Source organism: Podarcis erhardii (assembly GCF_964252035.2).
Source record: "Podarcis erhardii genome assembly, chromosome: 10".
Lineage (NCBI taxonomy): Eukaryota > Metazoa > Chordata > Lepidosauria > Squamata > Lacertidae > Podarcis > Podarcis erhardii.
In genome coordinates this window covers 12,334,524-12,358,909 of record NC_138500.1, presented here as the reverse complement: position 1 = coordinate 12,358,909, position 24,386 = coordinate 12,334,524, and the positions used below count along the sequence as shown (strand labels likewise).

Here is a 24,386-nt window from a genome sequence, read left to right as displayed (position 1 = left end):
ATACAGAGTTGATCTAGAAATTGCTGGCGGAGATCAGCATAGAGTTTATAATTGAAAACCATATGTGTAAGGGTTTCCACCAGGTGGTCTTCACATGGGCAAGTTCTTTCTCCTTCCACCCTGCCTGGGAACCTTCCGCAAAGGAGGTTCGAAGGATTTAAATTAAACCTGGCCAGCAAGAATGCCCTTCTTTCTTGAGGGTTAAGCAGAAATTCAAGGTAATTATGGTTAGTTTCATGTGCCCAAGAAAGATGAAAATAAAGAGGCGAACATGTTTTCTCTGCTGCTACTGTTAGTTCTTGGTCTTCAATATCCCACAACCTAGTTTTTATTATAGCCTTGGCAGATGGTAGGGACACCGATCGCAAAGGTTCCACTAACATCCCGAGTTGCTGTACCTTCTTGTTAAACTGTTGTAGCCCTGGGGAGAGAAACTCCTCCTACATGTTATGCTTCAAGGGGCATAAGTCAGACATGACCACTGAACATGTCACCATCGGTCTGAGAAACAGATGTTTCAATAATAATAATAATAATAATAATAATAATAATAATAATTTATTTATATCCCGCCCATCTGGCTGAGTTTCCCCAGCCACTCTGGGCAGCTCCAAACATAATTAAAAGCACAATAAAACATGAGACATTAAAAACTTCCCTAAACAGGGCTGCCTTCAGATGTCTTCTAAAAGTCAGGTACAGTAGTTTATTTCCTTGATATCTGTTGGGAGGGTGTTCCACAGGGTGGGTGCCACCACCGAGAAGGCCCTCTGCCTGGTTCCCTGTAACCTCGCTTCTCACAGTGAGGGATCCGCCAGAAGGCCCTCGGCACTGAACCTCAGTGTAGATTTTTAAATTAATGAAAAATATTTTGGGTGGCAGGGGGAGGAAGGGCACGTTTTTACATCAAGGGCCCTTCCTGCATCTTATTTATCCCTCGCTTCCATTTCTCCTGCAGACTGAAGGATTTCGGTACCCACGCCCGCCATCGGTGCCGCCCTCGCCCTCCGTCTCTCAGCACAACAGCCCCCACCAAAGCGACGAAGAGCTGGACGAGGAGGACGAAAGATACGACGAGGACGAAGAGGCTGAGAGGGACAGGCAGAACATAAAGGCCCCTTTCTCCCTCAGCGCTGTGCCGGATGGGAAAAAGAAGCAGCACAGAGAATATAGGAACTGATGCAGCGACCCCTTGCTTGTGGCAAACGGTTGCTGCCAATCCTGCTTGTACATGTTACCTTAAAGTTGGGTATGACCTGATATAAGGGAAGTGTGGATGATCCCTTTGGGAGCTAGATGTCTGAAATACCTCAAATCCTCTGCTCTCTTTCCTCCATTATAAATAGTTCTGATGGTGCATCTCCCCCTTCCCTCGTTCTTTTCACCCCTTTGGCAGTAGAAGAAATAATTTAGAAGTATGTGTCAAAAACCAGGACTGTATGCTGGCTTTTTAAATAATCCCTAACCCTAATATGGACGTGGGTGGTGCTGTGGGTTAAACCACAGAGCCTAGGACTTGCTGATCAGAAGGTTGGTGGTTCGAATCCCCGCGATGGGGTGAGTGCCCGTTGCTCGGTCCCTGCTCCTGCCAACCTAGCAGTTCAAAAGCACGTCAAAGTGCAAGTAGATAAATAGGGACCGCTCCGGCGAGAAGGTAAACAGCGTTTCCATGCGCTGCTCTGGTTCGCCAGAAGCGGCTTAGTCATGCTGGCCACATGACCCGGAAGCTGTACGCCGGCTCCCTTGGCCAATAAAGTGAGATGAGCGCCGCAACCCCAGAGTCGACCTAATGGTCAGGGGTCCCTTTACTCTTCACCTTTAACCCTAATATCTTGGCACTAAGAAGGAGGATCAAAGTGCCACCTATTGCCTGCAAATTTGGCAGGGAAAGAACAGCTACTGTTCTTAGAGCTGCTACTCAGCCTGCTGCTATTTTTAAATTTGATGTGATGCAAGTAAATCCAGTTTGTCTCCTTCAGCTGTGGATACAGGGCCGGCCCTTTCATTGGGCAAAGTGAAGCAGCAGTTGCTAGAGAGAAAGGGATTAGGGGCAAAGCTTTGGCTAGAGCTGTGTGTCCCACATGGCCTGGTCTGCTCCTTCCAAATTTATCTTTCTGTCTCATTGATGGGAAATTGAAGTAAGATTTGACTGCTAGTCTGGCCAGGTCCTGTACATGGAATTTGGGGGAGCAGAAAACATCTTGTTCTTCGCCTCCGTCAGCCAAATGCCTTGGAAAGGCCATTCACAGATTAAAAACCCCAACCCTCCCCCATTAGACCAAAGCTGGTTCAAATATCTTTTTGAGCGCTAGTCCCTATTATCAGAGAAGACTTCAAACACTCTTGAAGGTCAATTTTCAGACTTCTTGCAATGAAGAAATTTTCAGCTTTCTGTCTGTTTTGGAACTACCTTAAGAACTTTGAGACTCTCATCTGTAAGTTGGAGAGCTAAGCATCATTATGTACATATAATACATTCTTTTCACAATTGGTAGCTGGCTTAGACCTGCTTCTAAAAGTGAGTCTTTTTGCCTTTCTCTCCAAAAGTTTTGTCTAACAGACACAATCAATACCCTCAGACAGAGAGAGAGAGAGAGAGAGAGAGAGAGAGAGGCTATTAACATAGCTGTCAATTTACAGATTTGAAAATAAGGGACCAGCAGCCTCGAAAATAAGGGATCAGCAGCCAAAATAAGTGATTTTCCGGGCACAGGTATGTTCAACTTCTGAGCCCCTCTGAACCAAAGGCAGAAAGCCCAGCCAGCAGCCAAATGAAGCCACATCAATAAGGGACAGCAGCGGGACATGGCGCTGGGATAAGGGACTGTCCCGCCAAATAAGGGACACTTGACAGCCATGCCTATTAATATAAAGCAAAACTTGAAAATATCAAAAGCAAATACCAGCATACAGCATTATTAAATATAAAGATTATGACTTACTAGCTGTTTCCCAGCTCCCCAAGAGCAGGTTGTATCCAGCTAAGTCATACTCAGAGTAGAACCACTGGAATAAACACACTTTGCTAATTTCATTGATTTCAACAGGTTTACTCTGAGTATAGCTTAGTTGGATAAAGCCCTATGTCTTTGTCTTATTTACTTGCTTTTGATGTAATGGGTTATAGGATGAGAGATATTTTCTTCCCAACAGTGGGGGGGGGGTTAGTTCTTATAATAATTCAGAATTGATTGCTTACTTTTGTGAATGACTGCTGCTCCAGAGGGCAGGACCCAAACCAGTGGTTTCAGATTACAGGAAAGGAGATTTTGAGTAAACGTTAGGGAGAATTTTATGACGGTAAGAGCTGTTCGACAGTGGAATGGACCGCCTTGGAAAGTGGTAGACTTTCCTTCATTGGGCAGACTTTTAAGCAGAGGTTGGATGGCCATCTGTCAGGGATTTTTAGCTCTGATTTCTGCATTCCAGGGGATTGGACTAGATGGCCATAGGGTACCCCTCTACAATTCTACGGCTCAGAACTGAAGCACCCGATCCCAAGAGATGTTTAAGCAGAAACTTCCTTTCTTCTGCATTCCCTATACGTCCTCTTCCCACAGCTTCTCCATCTTAGAACCACGATCTAGAAATATTTGAAGAATCTCTTCCACAGCTAGAGATCCGTAAACGGAAATTTATTTAAGCTAAAATGTTTTGGTGGTGGTGGTGGGGAGTCCCTGCTTATAATCATGCTGCTTATCCTGTATTCCAAAGAACGGTCATTTCCCGCCACCTTTAAAACAACCAGTCTAGAATTACTTTGAATAATTTGCTGTCAGCCAGCAGACCTCAAAACATCTTTTTACTCAGTGCTTGCATACAGTTCCCGGCCATAATATGTCACCCGTCTGAACTTGTACAGATGCACAATAAACCACAAACTATTACTACTTTCTGATTTCTGTGAGAATTGAATGAACCGAAAGGATCAGTTGCGTAGTTGATGCGGTTGTAGATTTGTTTATGGGGTCTGTCTATGGAAAGGGCAGTAGATGCCAGTTTTATCCCCCAAACTCAACTATTTATGTTTATAATTCACTGGGAAGATTTAGAGCAGGGAGGGGGGGGAGGGATTGGGAAGACGGTGGGAAGAAAACAAATGCAGATATGGTAGATCTCATCAGCCTCATCAGACAGAAAAGCACGATGGGAGTTGTAGTCATGCAACATTTGAAGGGGCACTGGGCTTATTAAACACGGATTTGTCTATTTGGGTATAATGGGGGGGAAAGAATGGTTAACTCAAAGGGAACATGCGGGAGATGGGAGAAGGGGGAGAAAATCCCCTTCTACCTTATCTCCCTGCGATTTGCTGTTTTAGGATACTTGCCTGACCACAGTACAGTGGTACCTCAGGTTAAATACTTAATTCCTTCCGGAGGTCCGTTCTTAACCTGAAACTGTTCTTAACCTGAAGCACCACTTTAGCTAATGGAGCCTCCTGCTGCCGCCACGCCGCCGGAGCCCGATTTCTGTTCTTATCCTGAAGCAAAGTTCTTAACCTGAAGCACTATTTCTGGGTTACCGGAGTGTGTAACCTGAAACGTATGTAACCTGAGATACCACTGTATCAGAAATGGGAAAACATTTTGAAGCATTGAAGGAAGGGGTGGAAAAATCTGTCAATTTTGATTTCCGTTTCTCATTAAGTTCTTTTTTTAATTATTCAGTCCACGTGAAAATTCATACATTTCCTCCCCCCCCCACCATAACACATATTTCTGCAGCATTTTTTTCCCTACCAGAATGCATTTTTGTACATTATCTTGATGAGTATAATTCTTTCTGTGCTGAGGTTTATTATTATTATTATTTTGTGTGGTTATTTTTGGGTTGAAGAACTGCACTGCAAAATTCAAATACGGGTGAATCTCAATGGATCATTGCATTTCAGCTTTCTGTTTGGTTCGGGAAGCATGAAGTGTGTTAGGTTCACAATAAAATGTGAACCAAATGAATTTTCCTCCATCCCTTTCAATGGCTACTAGCCATGGTTGGAGGCAGTAATTAAGGCTTCCTCAACCTCAGCCCTCCAGATGTTTTTGGCCTACAACTCCCATGATCCCTAGCTAGCAGGACCAGTGGTCAGGGATGATGGGAACTGTAGTCTCAAAACATCTGGAGGGCTGAGGTTGAGGAAGCCTGCAGTAATTCAAAGGCTTCTGAATCACAGTTTTCACTCCTGTCCCTGCATTCTCCTTTACCTCTAGAAAGTTACCCCACCTCCATTTTATAGCTGAACTAGTGAGATTGTGGACCCAGCTATATTAGTCAAGAAAGAGCGCTTTGAATGCGTTACAAACCTGTGACTCCAGATGGTGCCAGAGAGCAAAGAAAAATTCTAAGCGATTTTCCATAGCAATTTTTTTTTTGTTATAACAATTTAATTTCTGACTTATTTATAGTGCCCCCCCCCGTGTGTAGATCCACCCTCTGTGTATTAAACATGCATTCATCTGGTTTTGCCATTGGAAGTATTATTAAATGATGCTTAATCTTAGTTTATGCTTTTAGCTTTTTAATTGCTTTGCCTTAGGCTTCCGGTTAGGGCGAAGTTTGAGGCCAAAGGAACAGGTGCAGTTGTTTCCAAATTTTTATTAAATGATTCTTCAGTACAGATGCAATAATAATAATAATAATTAGGTGCAATATTGATTCTCCCCCACCACCACCCCGGTCTGAAGGAGTAGGTTACAGTTTAGCTGGAATGGATGTATTCCGTAATAGCGCTGAAAAGCTTACTGAACTGAGGAGTAACAAAATGCAAAACAGAAACCCATAAATATGGAGGAAACATCAATCGTGCGGAACAACAACAGGCTAAACACAAGTTTCAATGCATAGTATCCACAGCAAGAGGATGAGACTTAAAATCAGGGAGGGAGGGAGGGAGGGAGGGAGGGAGGGAGGGCGCACTGATGTGGACAGGCATCCAAAGTATTTAAGAAGTCTCCGAACTCTTTGCCAAACCCATAACCTGCAAGGATGGACAAGAAGGGAAACCGCTTGACCTCTTCCTCATGCATCAGATTTATCTGAATCCACTCACTGCTTCCCACGTTCTGCTCACATAGATCTGTAGGCACATAAGATCCCTCCACATGACCACTCGATGTGCAGCTACTGGGCCAGGGGGGACATGTTAAGCAGGTAGTATCTTGATACCTTCGTTGAATTCATGGGGGAGAATCTGCAGGGGGCTCTTGTGGCCATGAGTTCCACAAGCTAATTATGCACTGGTGTGAAAAAGGACTCGTTTTTGCTTACCTACTCCAGAATCCACACCACAGATATACACCCTGTAAGGTCAATGCTGTGGTGGTGTGTGTGTGTGTGTGTGTGTGTGTGTGTGTGTGTGTGTGTCTACACACAGAGACACAAACACACATATTCATACACTTGAGGGCTTTATTTGGTTTAAAAGTCATTCTCTCAGCCCAGAGAACTGTGGGAACTGTAGTTTTGTAAGATGGGCAACGGATCTCTAACGGAGAACGCTCAGCGCACACACCAAACCACATTCCCTACTATTCTTTGGGAGGCGCCATGGCAATTGAATTTGTATAAACCAAGCCTACACATGTTGTGTAGACACAAGCCTGCACCATCCAAAACTGGCAACTACTGGAGAGGAAATAAGAGCTAACTGGGCAACTGACCCCTAGGGATGAAATACTATTTTGTTACAAATATCCAGCTTTCATCACTTCCGTTTCTGTGTCTTACTTACCTAGACATGAGTGACCAAGTCATTTTCAGCTTTGATCCTTCAGATATTTGCAAAACCAAAGGGTGGGGATAGGGGAGGGAATACACGACGCATACATAAAGCCCATGATAGATATAGTATGAGCTGGACATTATAATAACAAATGCATGTAAAAATAGGTTTCTAAGCTGGAAACTGCCCTTTAATTGTTTAGCATTTATGCCACAGGGCGATTCAGAGGGCAGCTGAGGCCAGGCAGGCGGACGAGATGAATGGCAAAAGTTGAGTTTTCTTCTTCTTCTATGGAAGATATTTTCTTTTTTCTTTTTTTAAGTACATGCAATAGGACGTTTTCATCTAAGCTCGAACACCTTTCACCAGTTCAGCAGCCCATCAGCAACGTAGCCAGGCTTCTCCTCAGCATCCTCTTCACCTGCTAGAACAAACAGTGGTAGCGTTCAGGAGAGCTCTGCAGGATGGCCTAGTACTGACTTTTAGTATTTAAAAAAATGCATGCCTCTGTGCAGGGCCGGATTTAGGTTTGATGAGGCCCTAAGCTCCTGAAGGTAATGGGGCCCTTTATATGTCCAGCTGTCCTTTGTCAACAACAAATTGCTGCTTTTTTGTGTTGAATATATGCTATATGGTAAATTTATGGACCTAATAGGTATCTAAAGCCATTATGGGATCAAAATAAATTATGTATTACATGAAATCAATCAGATGCTCTTCTACTGAATTTTGGTCTCTCCCAAATAGAAACATGAGACTCCTTAGATGGAGTCAGCAATGCCAACACTGACTGGCAGCCATTCTACATTGATTTCATTGGCATTTACCAGAAGATAATGGAGTACTTAGGGACACGGGTGGCACTGTGGGCTAAACCACAGAGCCTAGGACTTGCCGATCAGAAGGTCGGCAGTTCAAATCCCCGTGACAGGGTGAGCTCCCGTTGTTCGGTCCCAGCTCCTGCCATCCTAGCAGTTCGAAAGCATGTCAAAGTACAAGTAAATAAATAGGTACCGCTCCGGCGGGAAGGTGAACCACGTTTCCGTGTGCTGCTCCGGTTCGCCGGAAGCGGCTTAGTCATGCTGGCCACATGACCCGGAAGCTGTACATCAGCTCCCTCAGCCAATAAAGCGAGATGAGCACCATAACCCCAGAGTCAGCCACGACTGGACCCAATGGTCAGGGATCCCTTTACCTTTACCTTTAATGGAGTACTGAGTTGCGTCCTTAGCATATATGTTTTTAAAAGCTGTCTTGGGACATTACCCGAGAGACAAATGGCTATTTACATTTTCCGACTCACACATATCACTGGGTGGTTTTTAATCTCATAACAACAGGCACACATGCATTTTATGGCTACAGCAGTAATAAAACCCAATGGATCGCAGTGAAGGAATTGCACAAGAAATGGGCCTTGCAAATGACAAAGGAGCAGCAAGTTGGTTTCGATTAGCAATAATCTGCAAAAGGAACTCCTGGAGTGAAATGAGAATTTACCTTCCTCATGCGCTTTTTGCAAGGAGGACAAAAACAATGCCACAGCTTCGGGAAGGGTCAGAGGGTTTGCGTTTTGGCTCCGTGTTTCTGCAAAGACAAACGTATTTTCAATACACATTAGGATCCATTTTTACTAGGCAGAGGCACTTACATGTTTTCTAAAAGTGGTGGCGGTGTCCAATTTCAATCTGCTTCACACACAGCCTTGCTTACCTAGCTGCAGCCTGTCGTACAGATCCTTCCTCTGGCTCTCCTCTGAGATGAACCGACGTCCTTCTGAAATGCAAGGACAATGAGCTGGAATACCAGGTGGTAATTCTTGGGCAACATTTGCAGTCCTGGGGGTCTTCCAAAGCTATCTTCTTTATTGTGCATCCAGGATGGTATTGGGCTGGCTATACACAGGGCTAACAGGGACGTGGGTGGCGCTGTGGTCTAAACCACAAAGCCTAGGGCTTGCCAATCAGAAGGTCAGCGGTTCGAATCCCCACGACGGGGTGAGCTCCTGTTGTTTGGTCCCAGCTCCTGCCCACCTAGCAGTTTGAAAGCACATCAAAGTGCAAGTAGATAAATAGGTACCACTCCGGCGGGAAGGTAAACGGCGTTTCCATGTGCAGCTCTGGTTCGCCAGAAGCGGCTTAGTCATGCTGGCCACATGACCCAGAAGCTGTCTGTGGACAAGCACTGGCTCCCTCAGCCTATAGAGCAAGATGAGCGCACAACCCCAGAGTCTTGCGTGACTGGACTTAACGGTCAGGGGTCCCTTTACCTTTATACACAGAGCTAATTTTCTAGCAAAAAAAGGTACCAGAACTCACCATGAACGCCTCCCTGGTTCTTTTATAATAGCAATAACGGCCACCTGAATTCCAGCTGAAAAGAAGCCCTGAGCCAGAATTCTGTTGGTGCCTACAAATGTTTTGGGCCAGACATACTGCTTCATTTCCAATCAGTGGATGGAATCCTGATGGAATCCTGTCATTTTTAATACCACAAATGTTCTAAGGCTGTTGCTGTTTTGTTCCACTACATTGCAAGGGAACCCCTCCAGAGTGTCATAATGTGGTCACTGTTAGGGAACAATCTCAGGACAATAAGCAGAACAGTGTGTCTGAATCCATCATGAATGCCCTATTGGTGCATCTACATCTCACAGAAGAGACCTGCAAATAAATGCACCAGAACTGAGAGCCCCCAAGAGTCTCCTGCAGTGTCAAAGAGTTTGGGAGGTGGGGAGTAAGAGGTAGGGGAAAGTGGGGGGGGGGGTAATCTTTGGGGAGGTTTGGGAGAAAATCACAGTGTTAAGAGATTCTTTGTTTTAGGAGAGGTGACTGGCACTAAGCAAAGGAGCTCAAAAAAAGTATCATAAATTTATAAAGCAAGGGATTCAAAAGATTTTGGAAGGCTGTGACATACTGCTAACCTCTGTTATCTGGGAGTAAACCTCACTGAATTCAATACCATTTGCTTCCTGGGCTGCTAGACTTCCAACGCCAATGTGGGATACTAGCTTGTCAGGATTCTCCCCCGGCCATAGATAAGCAGAACAAAGTGAAAGAAGTCTCTTACCAGTTAGAAATGTAAAAGATCTCAGTGAGAGAACAAAGAATCCATTCCTAGGAACGGCGGTGCTCCCGATTAAGGGCTCCACTCACTTCCTCCCTAGTCATCCACATCACTACCATGTCGTGTAGCCTGATCTCGCAACCACTGTACTTTCTGTACTGCCACCTTATCTGCTCTCCTTGACCTTGGGCTGAGCGGATGGATGCTTTCCAGCGACAGTGAGTCTATTAACGCTCTCTCCCTCTCTCCCAGTTCTCCTCCTCCTAGCTGTTCCCCACCCAGTACTTCCCAGCTTCTGCCTTCTGAACTATGTCCCTCTGCAAACCAATCTTCCAAATCTATACTACTTCCCTGTTCCTGGGAAGATTCGGGATCCTGATCCTGATCCCACCATTCCTCCTCAGTGCAGCCCTCCTCAGCACAATCCCAGACAATACTCCAAAGACTCTAGCAATGATGTCGCAGTGGAGTGCATGAAAACACAACTGCGTGCAGGAATCTTTGCACATTTTAGAAGAGATGTGTTTGACGTGGTGGAATTCAATGGTATGAAGTAACTCCAGATGAGGTGGAGAAGCTGCCCACAGACTGTCTTGCCAGAGTGGTGCATGCTCTATTTATCTCCCGCTTGGACTACTACAATGCGCTCTACGTGGGGCTACTAGACTGGTGACTGGGAGTGGCTGCCAAGACCATATAACACTGGTCCTGAAAGATCGTCATTGGCTCCCAGTACATTTCTGAGCGCAATTCAAAGTGTTGGTGCTGACCTTTAAAGCCCTAAATGGCCTCGGTCCTGTATACCTGAAGGAGCGCCTTCAGTCCCATCATTCAGCATGGACACTGAGGTCCAGCTCCAAGGGCCTTCTGGTGGTTCCCTCCTTGTGAGAAGTGAGGTTATAGGGAACCAGGCAGAGGGCCTTTTTGTTAGTGGCACCCGCCCTGTGGAATGCCCTCCCAGCAGATGTCAAGGCAATAAACAACTATTTTACTTTTAAAAGACAACTGTTTAGGGAAGCTTTTAATGTTTGGTGCTGTATTGTTTTTAATATTTGGTTGGAAGCCGCCCAGAGTGGCTGGCCACATGGGAAGCCACCTAGCCACATGGGAAGGGTATAAATAATAAAATATTATTATTATTATTATTATTATTATTATTATTATTATTATTATTATAAACCACTGAGGCCCAAGAGAAAGGCAGAGGAGAGGCCGTTGTGGCAGAAGCAACAAAGGATTCCTTCAGCTGCAATACCCCAGGGTTTCACTGCTTAGACAGATCTCAGGGCAGCAGTGTCTGCCCAGTGCATCCAGTTTGAGTCCTGGAGGGTCAAGATGGCCAGTGGGTCAGTGGACCCCTGAGAGCATCTTGGCCTTTAGCCAGCACCCCACCCGACCACTCTCTAGAACCAAGCCTATCTGTTGTTCCCAATTGCCTGATCCACCCCATTGCAGTTGGTCCAGCGTGTTGGACCCACAAAAATAATTATTATTGAAGCTGTATACTGCTCTTCATTCGAAGATCCCAGTTCACAACGTAAGAACGCAGAATGAGAACACAAAATACATAAAATGAAAACAAACTAATAACGCCCCTTCCACAAACACTATTATTATAGAGAAATAGAAACACTCCCTTCCTCCACACACACACTAAAAAAAAAGGATTCCCAGGGAGAAAGGATTCACTCCAAACAAGCTCCTTCCCAGGAGGAGAAATTAGAATCAAGACTTACGTGCACCCTTTAAATAGAGCATTGCTTGTGGAGTCCAGTTTCTTCTTTGGAAGTGATCCTTTGGAACAAAACAAGAAAGGGGTGGTAAAGGGAGGAATTATTATAACTATTATTATTACACATATGTTAGGATATAGTTCTGTTCCACCTTAAAAAGGCACAGGCATGACTGTTGTGTGTCACATGCCTGTTTACTTCCAGCGCTTGCTGGGAGCTTCAGTTTGTATATAGCTTTTGCATTACAGCTGTTTTGCTGGAGACGAAGGGAAGCAGACATTTTTTTTCCTTTGTTCCTGAACTATGCTGAATAAAACGCTGTACATTATGCTTACACATTTCTCTATCCGCCTCTTTTGCTGTGGGGAGATTTACGCACTCTGCTGATAGAGCGTGCACAGGTCTCTAAACGTATCTGAGGCTCGTGTCACTGATTGATGCTGTTCCAAGGGAGACCAGTGATCGTCCCGCTGCCGGCCGGTGGCTGGAGCCAGCTGGGGGCCTGCCTGATGCCCCGCGTCTCCCCAGCAGTATCCCAACAGTGTACGGCACCCAGAGTGTTGCCCAGAAGAGAATGTGGGCCTCAGACTGAAAAGGGTTCTTCCCCTTAGATCATGCGCAGTGAACAGTGGACTCCTGCCTAAGTTTTGCTCTTTACGGCTGAGCCAATACAAACCCAGAGCTGCCTTTACCTGAGGAGCAGTCCTGGAAAACGTGATGAAGCAAGCAGAGAGCAGCAAGGCCAGGGCAGTGGCCGTCCCCCGGTGGAGTCCCTGGAGTGGGCAAAAGAGGCCAAGAGGACATGGCCGCATTGTTATTTGTTTATTATTTTATTGCGTTTGTTTTATTTTGTTTTATTTTTTATTCAAAGACCACAGGGCTGTTCACAACAGAAAGATACAAAAGGAAAACACAAAATACATAACAAAGCAAAAGCAAAACAAATCGATAATGCCTCCCCCCCAGCCGAGACACATTTAAAAGGCCATGGAATCTTTAGTCAGCCTTGTTGAAAAGAAATGTCTTCGCCCTAAAGAGATGTAATGATGGTGCCAGGTGAGCCTCCCTGGGGAGAGCGTCCTCGCAAACAAGGAGCCACCACAGAAAAGGGCCTTTCTCCCTCCAGACCTCACGTGGAGGAGACATACAAAAAAGGGCCTCAAATTATGACTGCAGGGTCTGGGTCAGTTCATTTGGGGACAGGTGGTCCTTAAGTTATTGTGGTCCTGGGCCATTTAAGGCTTTATAGGGACGCGGGTGGTGCTGTGGTCTAACCACAGAGCCTAGGGCTTGCCGATCAGAAGGTTGGTGGTTCGAATCCCCGCAATGGGGTGAGCTCCTGTTACTCAGTCCCTGCTCCTGCCAACCTAGCAGTTCGAAAGCACGTCAAAGTGCAAGTAGATAAACAGGTACCGCTCCGGCGGGAAGGTAAACAGTGTTTCCGTGCGCTGCTCTGGTTTGCCAAAAGCGGCTTAGTCATGCTGGCCACAGGTCCCAGAAGCTGTATGCCGGCTCCCTTGGCCAGTAAAGCAAGATGAGCGCCTTTACCTTTACCTTAGGTCTAAAACAGCACTTTGACTTGAGCCTAGAAATCAACCAGCAGCCAGTACAGTCAAGCCAAGATTGGTGTAACATACCATCCAACTTTTTCAGATAAAAAAAAATGGGATTTGTGTCAAAGTGAATAAAATATGGGGGGCACATAATCGACAGCAAGACACAGAGTACAAACACCATTTGAATGGCAATGCACATCGACTTTGGGGGGAGCCCAGCCCCCTCAAATCGTCTACCGGAGGAGGTGACCTCAGCCCCTAGGAGTTGGTTCCCAAGTTTCTAAACAAAAATGCTTTTTGCGGGCACCAGAAACAGTACAATGAAGGTTCCTGCCTATTATCAAGAGGCATGGAGTTCCGCAGATTGGGCGCCACCACACTAAAAGATCAATTCCTTGCAAGTGAGGGATGAATGTTAAGTGGCACTTGTAAAATGAACCAGTATTGAAATGAAGTCTGATTGCAAGCATAAGGTATATCAGAGGTTGGAGGGCTGCAGAAACGGCAGTTTGTTCTTCCCTAGAGTATCTCGGAGTGAGTGTCGTTGTGCGACTCTTGTCTCCCTCCCTCTGTGACAGCTCTAATAACATCTGTAAACATAGGTCAAGCAAGTTGCCCAGATCCAAATTGCATGGCTGAGATCACTCCTTTGGGAAGGCTTGTCTAGATAAAAGGGTTTGCAATAGGTTTGAGTTAATAACAGTGTTAACAGTTTATTAGCAATGCAATCCTATCGATGTTTACTTGGAAGTAAGTACCACTGTGTTCAAAGAGGCTTGTTGTTGTTTAGTCGTTTAGTCGTGTCCGACTCTTCGTGACTCCATGAACCAGAGCACACCACACACTCCTGTCTTCCACTGCCTCCCGCAGTTTGGTCAGACTCATGTTCGTAAATGTATATTTCAGACTGAGTTTGGCCAACCTTGCACAGGCTAGTTTGACCAGTCATTGAAGGTGCCTACCTGTCATTCACCTGTTATCACATGACCAATTCATTATGCAGTTATTAATGCAGATTTTCAGGTGATGTCAAGTGGTTTTAAACTTTAGGGGGAAATTCTTCCTTCACAGCCACAGCTTGAATAGTAGTAGTAGTCGTAGTAGATTTGACTGCAAAGACTCACTATACAGAATCTCAGCCAAAGAAACTTTGACCACTTTCAAAGGTGCCCCTCATTCATAGGACTGTAGAGTTTAAAAATCACATTGAGAAGAGTGTTCTACAAAAATCATGGATGGCAGAGGCTATCTCAAAATTCTTCCACAGCAGGGAATACCTACCATGAGGTATGGATGTTCGCATCACCCCCAAAACAAACTCTGCCTTTTAGGTATTTGAAAACGTGCATATTTAATTAAGTGAAAATCATGGGATTGATCAACCAAGACTTCAGTAAATGGATTACCAACCTAATATATAGCTATAATTCTACACACGTATCTATATCCAAATCTACATGTACATTATACAGTATATCCTTCCTGGACACAATAAAGCCAAATTTTACATCTAACTAATTTTAGTGGGAGAGACATGCTTCCTATACCTGCCTACTCAGAAGTCAAACCCATTAAGTTCAGTGGTGCTTACTTCCAGGTAAAGGACTGCAGCCTTAAGAAGGGGGACTTTGCAATCCTAATCATCTTCACTTCGTTGACTTTATTTCAGAGGCTGAGCTTTAATCTGAGAGACACAATAATAGACTTCCTAGCGATCTGAAAGAATCTAACCTCCTGTTACATTTCCCCCCTCCTCCCAAAGTCTTCTGAAGTTTATTTTTATAATCAAATCAGACACCATTCGATTGAAAGAATTATTGGAGCCATCCTATTGGCATGCAGACACTAAAACTAATCATAAGGGGGGTGGGATGAGAATCTCCACATTTCATTGGGGTTTCTAAACACAGCCCTAAGATCACCTTGTGCTGCTACGGAAGATTTATGAGTTTTCTATATGTGATCAATTGCTCTGGCATTTTGAACTGCAAGAATAGGGCATGACATCCCTTGCCATTGTTAGCAGCTATAAGGAGATCAGCTCAAAACCAAGAAGAAATGACTGCTGTTCCCACATACCTTCATGCTCAGCTCTCCTGATGCGCCAAAGCCTTTGGTAGCTGTGGAGTGCCTTCCATGCAACGTGCAATGTGCTCGTCATGTAGGAATCCCTATTTAAGTCTTCTGTACAGAGATGCCCTCCCCTTTCGGAGGCAGGGAACAGCATTCAAAAAGGACCACTTGTCAAGCCCAGACAGGAAGATGTGGAAACGACTGACGTCTTCTGGAGATGGGGGGGGGAGGATGTTTACTAAGCTTGAGGGGAAGTCACCCCAAAATGAATGAATCTGATGGACAAATCTGACATATATACACTTGTCACGCTACGTGAATATATCAGCATCGATACCCAACAACAAAGACATCACCCTTCTGGCCGAAGGATCAAGACCCTCACAGGCAAGGCAGGTATAAATGATTGACCTTAACATGGGAATTTTCCTCCTGTGATAAAAGGAGGTGGTCCTGCGACAAGGTAGCAATTTATCCCCATCGTGACCTTAGTGTAGCAGCAACAGAAGATGATATTTAAGCAGGGCGGTTGTTGTTTTGCAAGTAACGCTACAATCCTCTCTTCCAACAATCAAGAATCAGTGAAACATCTCCTTCTAACTATACTGTGGGCAGCCAATGTGGCATCCTCCAGATTTCGCTGGACTACAGATCCCATCATCCCTGACCATTGGCCTTGATGGCCGAGAATGATGGGAGACGGAGTCTGAAAATATCCTGATGGCCACAGGTCCCCTATCCCTGAACTATCTGGAAGGCATCGCATTCGCTACTGCTGAGCAACGCTCAGAGCCAATCCCTGCTAATGATGCTCTCACAAAGTTTGGTCCTTCACCTGTAGTGGTTAACTGCTGAAAATAAAACAATAATAATAATAATAATTTATTTCTATGCTGCCCATCTGGCTGGGTTTCCCTAGCCACCCTGGGTGGCTTTCAACAGAACATTAAAAACAGAATAAAACTTCAAACATTAAAAACTTCCCTAAACAGGGCTGCCTTCAGATGTCTTCTAAAAGTAAGATCATTTCCTTGACATCTGAAGGGAAGGTGTTCCACAGGATGGGTGCCACCACTGAGAAGGTCCTCTGCCTGGTTCCCTGTAACCTCACTCCTTGCAGTGAGGGAACCACCAGAAGGCCCTCAGAGCTGGACATCAGTGTCCGGGCAAAACGATGGGGGTGGAGACACTCCTTCAGGTATACTGGGCCGGGGCCATTTAGGGCTTTAAAGGTCAGCACCAGCAGTTTGAATTGTGCTTGGAAACGTACTGGGAGTCTATGTAGTTCTTTCAGGACCGGTGTTATATGGTCTTGGTGGTACCAAAAGATACCAGGGCTTATAGATAATACCAATTTCTGGAAACAATGGGAGGGGAGAGCAGTCTTGAGTCCAAATTCTGTTTGTGGGTTTTCCACAGGCACAGGTCAGCCACTGTGAGAACATGATGCTAGACTAGATATATAATAATAATAATAATTTATTATTTGTACCCCGCCATCTGGCTGGGTTTCCCCAGCCACCCTGGGCGGCTTCCAACAAAGATTAAAAATACATTAAAATGTCACACATTAAAAACTTCTCTGAACAGGGCTGCCTTCAGATGTCTTCTAAATGTCAGGTAGTTGTTTATCTCTTTGACATCTTATGGGAGGGCGTTCCACAGGGTGGGCGCCACCACCGAGAAGGCCCTCTGCCTGGTTCCCTGTAGCTTAGCTTCTCGCAGTGAGGGAACCACCAGAAGGCCCTCGGCGCTGGACCTAGATGGGTCATTAACCTGATCCATCAGGCTCTTAACGTTCTTAAGGACTTCTCCTTGCGTGACAGAACTTTCTTTCCCTCTGTCCCCCTCTCACACACCGTCCTCCCAAATCCATTCTTGGTTTTCGCTCAGCCCTCCAAATGTGGGGGAACAGGGGTGCGCGGGGAGAAGAAAGGAAGCGCCCTGCACAAGTTCTTGCGCCAATGGGACAACTTAGTTGCATATATCCTATTGTCTCTTACCAATGCCTTGTTTCCTATCAAGATCGTGCAAAGACCAGATCAAGCTATTATTTGGGCATACAGTGGTACCTCAGGTTACATACGCTTCAGGTTACATATGCTTCAGGTTACATACGCTAACCCAGAAATATTACCTCAGGTTAAGAACTTTGCATCCTGGTCTAAGGACATCCTGATCAAATTTGCAGATGACACCAAACTGGGAGGGGTGGCTAACACCCCAGAGGACAGGATCACACTTCAAAACGACCTTGACAGATTAGAGAACTGGGCCAAAACAAACAAGATGAATTTTAATAGGGAGAAATGTAAAGTATTGCACTTGGGCAAAAAAAATGAGAGGCACAAATACAAGATGGGTGACACCTGGCTTGAGAGCAGTACATGTGAAAAGGATCTAGGAGTCTTGGTTGACCACAAACTTGACATGAGCCAACAGTGTGACGTGGCAGCTAAAAAAGCCAATGCAATTCTGGGCTGCATCAATAGGAGTATAGCATCTAGATCAAGGGAAGTAATAGTGCCACTGTATTCTGCTCTGGTCAGACCTCACCTGGAGTACTGTGTCCAGTTCTGGGCACCACAGTTCAAGGAGGACACTGACAAACTGGAACGCGTCCAGAGGAGGGCAACCAAAATGGTCAAAGGCCTGGAAACGATGCCTTATGAAGAACGGCTAAGGGAGCTGGGCATGTTTAGCCTGGAGAAGAGGAGGTTAAGGGGTGATATGATAGCCATGTTCAAATATATAAAAGGATGTCACATAGAGGAGGGAGAAAGGTTGTTTTCTGCTGCTCCAGAGAAGCGGACACGGAGCAATGGATCCAAACTACAAGAAAGAAGATTCCACCTAAACATTAGGAAGAACTTCCTGACAGTGAGAGCTGTTCGACAGTGGAATTTGCTGCCAAGGAGTGTGGTGGAGTCTCCTTCTTTGGAGGTCTTTAAGCAGAGGCTTGACAACCATATGTCAGGAGTGCTCTGATGGTGTTTCCTGCTTGGCAGGGGGTTGGACTCGATGGCCCTTGTGGTCTCTCCCAACTCTATGATTCTATGATTCTAGGATGAGAACAGAAATCGTGCAGCGGCAGCAGGAGGCCCCATTAGCTAAAGTGCTGCTTCAGGTTAAGAACAGTTTCAGGTTAAGAACGGACCTCCGGAATGAATTAAGTACTTAACCCGAGGTACCACTGTATATGGGTACATGTCTCGAGTGTGGGTGGGAACTGATCTTTGTTCAGAATGACCTTCCAACGTTTCAAAAGGAAATTAACATGTTCCCTTCCCTTCCGACAGCTCCCGTTGATGAGTTCTGGTCCAAGGGAAGGCATGACCTAAAACCTGCCATTTCCTGTTTGACTGGACATAGACGAGACATAAGTTTTGCCACATAATCAATATTGTAGAGTCAGCCTTGAGAAGAGAAGATCAGCAGGACCTCTTGTTAGAGGGATCTCCAAGGGTGCTTTGCTCGGACCGAAAGACCTTTGAAAGGGCAGCGCTCAGTCTGACTTGACATGGCCCATTGCAGAGTCCCAAGTGCTGTAGCTGAACTTTGGGGGCAATTTCTTCATCGCCGGCTAAGCTTTGGGGCAAGTATCCCGCAAGCCCCGTCGAAAGTACGCAGCTTTCAGTTGTGTAACTTTTGTCGTATTCCGAAGACGCACCTCTTTGCCCTGACCTTTGACACCTGATACATAAAGACTTTTAGAAGCCATCCTATCCTCTTGACTGTTGCTGTTTTTAAGATTTTGTTTTAACTGGTGTAACCCACCCTGGGACCTTATGGCGAAGGGTAGATAAGAACTCTAACAAACTGGAAGAAATGCTTTTCAACACATGATTATTGGTTGTTGAATGTCTGCAAGTTGTGTTGACGTGGAAATTGAGTGGATGAAAAGATGTGCTGGGTGCGAGGAAAGCGAGATGATTGAATGATTAGGACTGCATTTTAATTGTTTGCATTATTATTAATTATTATTATTATTATTATTATTATTATTATTATTATTATTATTATACTAGCAGCTATGGTGGCTCCTTTACCAGAAGTAATGTATTACTGTAAGCGTTAACTCTGGAAGTATATACTTGATTCTGACCATACTAAGCCCCCTGGTGTATATTTTGAGGGCCGTGTTCCAAGTTACAGGGAACCAGGCAGAGGGCCTTTTCGGTAGTGGCACCCGCCCTGTGGAACGCCCTCCCACCAGATGTCAAAGAGAAAAACAACTACCAGACTTTTAGAAGACATCTGAAGGAAGCCCTGTTTAGGGAAGCTTTTAATGTTTAATAGACTACAATGGTACCTTGCGTTACATACGCTTCAGGTTACAGACTCCGCTAACCCAGAAATAGTACCTCGGGTTAAGAACTTTGCTTCAGGATGAGAACAGAAATCGTGCGGCGGCGGTGTGGCAGCAGCGGGAGGCCCCATTAGCTAAAGTGGTGCTTCAGGTTAAGAACAGTTTCAGGTTAAGAACAGACCTCCAGAACGAATTAATTACGTAACCAGACGTACCACTGTATTGCATTTTAATATTCTGTTGGAAGCCGCCCAGAGTGGCTGGGGAAACCCAGCCAGATGGGCGGGGTATAAATAAATTTATCATTATTATTATTAGGGCTGCATTGTTTGCCAGATGTGAAATATATTGACATTATTTTCAGCTTTCCTCCTCCACTATGAAAGGCATACAGCCTCTGGCCGTGAAGGTTGAACATATTAGCTCTCATGCCTAGTGCTGGGCACAGTGGCAGAAAAAACCAATCCGGCACCTGGGGCCGCACACCCAGGAGAGATGCGTGGCTTGGGCGCATTGCAGGCCCCGCAGTGAGTGCCGTCCAGCATTTTGTCACCTCCCTCAGTGGTGACACCCGGGGCAGCCAGACCCACCGCACCCCCCTTCTTCCGCCCTGGCTGGGCATTGCAGTGGGGTGAGGAGACCCCAAATCAGGTGTGGGGAACCTTTGACCCTCCAGGAGTTACTGAACTACAACTCCCATCATCTCTGACCACTGGGCATGCTTGCTGGGGCTGCTGGGGTTTGTAGTCCAGCAACGTCGAGCAGACCAAAAGTTCCCCACATTTGCCCTAGATGAAGGAGTTTCATGTGTCCCCTGGAACACACAAACAGAGGCATGTTTCCCTCTCCTTTCCCCGCCTTTTGACTTCATCCCTGCAATGGCAGATTCCCTTGAGGCGAGAGCGTTATCTGACCTTCTCTCCTGCCTCAGTGAACCTGGCAGAGCAAAGAGTTGTCCCCACCATCGAGGGCACAGCAACCTCAAGGGGACATGGATGAGGCCTCAGCGCTGAGCCGCTCCGTTAAATGGCACTGGCATCAGGTGGCCTCATCTTCCGAGCCAGTCAAGAAATGAGCCATGTGAGCTGTCACGGGTGCTTGGAAACAAAATGGTGAACCCAAGCTAAGGTGAGTTCTACATACTCTTCCGTTCCATCAATAGGCAGACTTTTGTTTTCAGAAAGCATCACACAACTTCAACATTACAGAAAGAGCCCATGGCATCCGAAAGACCACCAGATTTTTTGCGGCAGGCGTTTTCACAGGCAGTGCTGCATTACAGTGAAGGGGAGTCTGTCTGGAGAGCCACAGCTTCCTCGTCTGTCTTCTACAGTGGTACCTTGGTTCTCAAACTTAATCCGTTCCAAAACCAAAGTGTTCCAAAACCAAGGCATTCCAAAACCAAGGTGCGCTTTCCCATAGAAAGCAATGCAAAACAGATTAATCTGTTCCAGACTTTTAAAAACAACCCCTAATAATTTAACGTGGATTTTACTATCTAACGAGACCACTGATCCATAAAGGGAAAGCAATAAACAATGTACTGCAGCCACACAATCAATCAATCAATCAATCAATCAGTAGCTGAACTGGGTGCCACACAGTAACAAAAACAAAACAAAAAGAGCCGCAAAAACAAAAACGCAAAATAACAAAAACAGACAGACACTCAAAATGGAAGTGTGGCACTCAAATCAAAAGCGTAACACTCAAAACAGAGCATGTACAGCTTCTGAAGAAAGTTCGCAAACCAGAACACTTTCTTCCGGGTTTGCAGTGTTTGGGTTCCAAGTTTTTTGAGTACCAAGGAGTTTGAGAACCAAGGTACCACTATATTTTAATCCAGTGCTTCATTACCTTCTGCACAATCTTCTGGGGGCCACACACGAGGGATGAGCAGGGCAGAAGCAAAAGTGGGAGGGGCAATGAATGTAAATTTTACCTTTGTACAGCAGAGTCGTATCTCCCCAGACCCCTCTCGATCTTTTCCGATCACATTTACGGCAACCAGACAGATCTTCATGGATGGAACCCGGTTCTCAAAGCGTCACTAGGAAAATGTAATCAGACCCACTGCTGCCCCTTAAAAATGAATAAAGTTGCCTCCATCCATCTGGCAAGGCCCCTGTTAAGTTGTGGGTGAACATATCAGACGACACAGCGATTCTTCAAACAGCTCTTGTTTATTCACAGGCCCAGAACAGAACTGGGCTGAAGGGTTCAGCCAATCTGCTTATATAGAGCTCAACTACAAAATAGCAGTAACAACTTTCTGTAACTATCCAATCACTGAATGTCACTTTCAATTCCTTATTTGCATATGTGGACCTGAGTGAAAACTATCTACAGTATCCCCCTGCTGGCCCAGGGTGAGAACTTCAGTACATAACAGCCCCTGTGCTTTTGGCAAACCTCTCTACAAGCATAAAATTCAACAGGTGAAGCCTGCCCCCCTGCAGCAAAGATGAAAGCTTCTCCTGCTGAATTTCAACCTGCCACACAGCCATTCAAAGTACAGGAAGAAATCTAGCAGCAGAATCCACCCCAGTTGGCTAGGAGGCAGATAACTGAAATAGCAGGGTCCCTTCCAAAAGCTAGTTTCAGTATTAAATATACACATATTTTTGTTAAGGAGCCCCTGGAAGTACATGCTCTCCCTTTGTGATAAGGGCATCGATCCTATCAGAGGACAATAGCAGGGAATAAATATACTACATCTCCTTTCCCCTGCCCCAATGCCTTCAATGGTTATGTGAGCTGACAGGCAGAAAGGCAACAGATATAGCTTTTCAACTTGCCTGTTGAATTCCGGCCTGCGGATATTCACAGCATAGCACTAAGAAGGAGATTGCTGACTTATGCACTTGAAACGTGGCTTGCTGCTGTTTGAGTAAGGCTAAAACAATGCTCTGATGATTCTGGGTTTGCAGACAACTTGGCACAACTTGGTTCTCCAGGGTGATCTAAGACAAATTTGCAGGCTCTGGGAACTGCCCGGATCTCGCATTAAATGATAATCTCTCTCGTTAGTAATGCCACAGAAGGCACTCGGCGGATAACAAACCAATGCAGAGAGGTGGAAGGGAAAAGATTCATGGACAGAGGATAACAATAGCTGGCTATGGTTGCTTATTAAAACACCCAACGCATTGCAGGTGTTTCTGGTCAGGTGATTTTTCACAGCTGGGGCTGCCGTGACTTTAGTTGAACTCTCCCGGAGTTCACTGCCAGAAAAAAAGCAAAAGAGAATAGGTTCTGCCACCTTTTGGCTGAGAGAAACTTAAAAGTGTTTTCTTTCTCTCCTGAACTTTGTTTTATTTGTTTTACTTAATTTAAAGGAGAAAGTTTGACAAGGGGTGGGGAAGTCTCCCTTCTGTGCTATTTTAGGTATGAAGTTAAAGAGAACCAAAGCTCTCTCCCATACGTAATCTTTCCTGTTGTGAACTGAAAGGTTTGTGTTATTTCTTTTTTCTGGTCTGGATTATGGTATAAGGAAGTTACCTTGGTTGGGCTGCCAAACTTATTTGATATTTAGTTTTATTCCTCTTAAAGTATCTTAACGTTGTTGCAAGCATGTTCTCTTAATTACCCCCCCCCCCATATATATATATATATCGACTGCCCTAATTTAGCCAGGAGAGACCGTGATTTATTTTGGTCTCTACCCTCTCTAGTTTGCTTTGTCTTTGGAAAATTCCTTGTTAAAATATTTATTACTGTGTGTTAGTTGAGAAAGCTCTTGTAGTTACTTATTGGGAATAAATGTAAGACTAGGATGGGAGAGATTTTAGGTTCAACTCATTCAGCCACGAAGCTTGTTGATGACCTTGGGGGGCTGACCCCAAGGTTGTTGCGAGAATTAAAAGAGGGATTGAAGCGCTGCTTTCACTACGTTGAGTTCTTTGCAGGGAACGCAGGGTGTAAATAATTTCTTAAAGAAGAAAGACGCAGAGTAGGTTTTGCTACAAATACTTTGGATGCCTTGATTTTTAAGTAAATAGTGATTTTTGACTATTGGTTTCCAGTGTAAAGGCCTTTTTAAACTGGTTTTCTTTGTATAAAAATGATATGTTTTAAAACAAATTAATAATATATTATTAAAATGTATATTCCATCTCTGGCAGTAAAATCGCTGTCTAGTGCAGGGTCTCCCAAACTTGGGTCTTCACCTGTTTTTTTGGACTACAATTCCAATCATCCCTGACCACTGCTCTTGCTAGCTAGGGATGATGGGAGTCGTAGTCCAAAAAACAGCTAGAGACCCAAATTTGGGAAACCCTGGTCTAGTAGGATGAAGACTGCTTCTTTCTGATGTATGTAGGAAATGTAAATGTAAGGACACTGGCTTGGGTCAGTTCAGATTCGTTGTCCATTTGCCCCCATAATGGCAACTCTGATTGGCAGTGGCTCTCCAAGTAAGAAGCAATTAATGGATGAAATAAATAACAAATTAAACCAGTGTTGAATCAATGACATTGATTCCTCTTTCGATGCTGTTTGTACCTAGAAAAGCTTCCAGCTGTATGTCCTGTAGCTTCCTGCAGAAATCCTGTAACTTTTTATACCACAAACGTTCTGGGGTGGGAGGGAATTGTCCTGTTTTTGGTTGTGCTATACAGTCATACCTCGGGTTGAAGTCGTTTCAGGTTAAGCCTTTTCGGGTTGTGCTCCGTGGCAACCCAGAAGTAATGGAGCGTGTTACTTTTGGGTTTCGCCGCTCATGCATGCGCAGGTGCTCAAAATGGCGTCACGCACACGTGTGGAAGCTGCGAATCGTGACCCGTGCACGCGGGTTGCATTCGCTTCAGGATGCGAATGGAATGGATCCGGTTCACATCCAGAGGTACCACTGTAATGCAAGAGTGCTGCTCCAGACAGCAATAATGTGGTAACGTTGGAGAAGAATCACAGAACAATTAACAAAATGG

The 24,386-nt window shown here is 45.1% G+C and overlaps 2 protein-coding genes across 2 annotated transcripts in view; one reads left to right on the top strand and one right to left on the bottom strand.

Annotated features, from left to right (window-relative positions):
- The window catches only part of GYS2 (glycogen synthase 2), a 51,699-nt gene extending 50,032 nt beyond the window's left edge, over nucleotides 1-1,667 (top strand). The window contains exon 17 of the mRNA XM_081879853.1: nucleotides 959-1,667. Within this exon, the coding sequence (XP_081735979.1) occupies nucleotides 959-1,180 (222 nt within the window). The 3' untranslated portion in view covers nucleotides 1,181-1,667. The remainder of the gene's footprint in view (nucleotides 1-958) is intronic.
- Nucleotides 1,668-6,267: 4,600 nt separating this feature from the next.
- On the bottom strand, nucleotides 6,268-22,492 carry SPX (spexin hormone). The gene is made up of 7 exons (XM_081880274.1): nucleotides 22,257-22,492; nucleotides 15,156-15,360; nucleotides 12,213-12,293; nucleotides 11,524-11,581; nucleotides 8,435-8,497; nucleotides 8,222-8,308; nucleotides 6,268-7,145 (listed from the first exon to the last, which is right to left on the bottom strand). The coding sequence occupies exons 2-7, from the start codon at nucleotides 15,159-15,161 to the stop codon at nucleotides 7,084-7,086; spliced, it is 357 nt and encodes a 118-aa protein (XP_081736400.1). The 5' UTR covers nucleotides 15,162-15,360; nucleotides 22,257-22,492; the 3' UTR covers nucleotides 6,268-7,083.
- Between the last annotated feature and the right edge of the window lie 1,894 nt (nucleotides 22,493-24,386).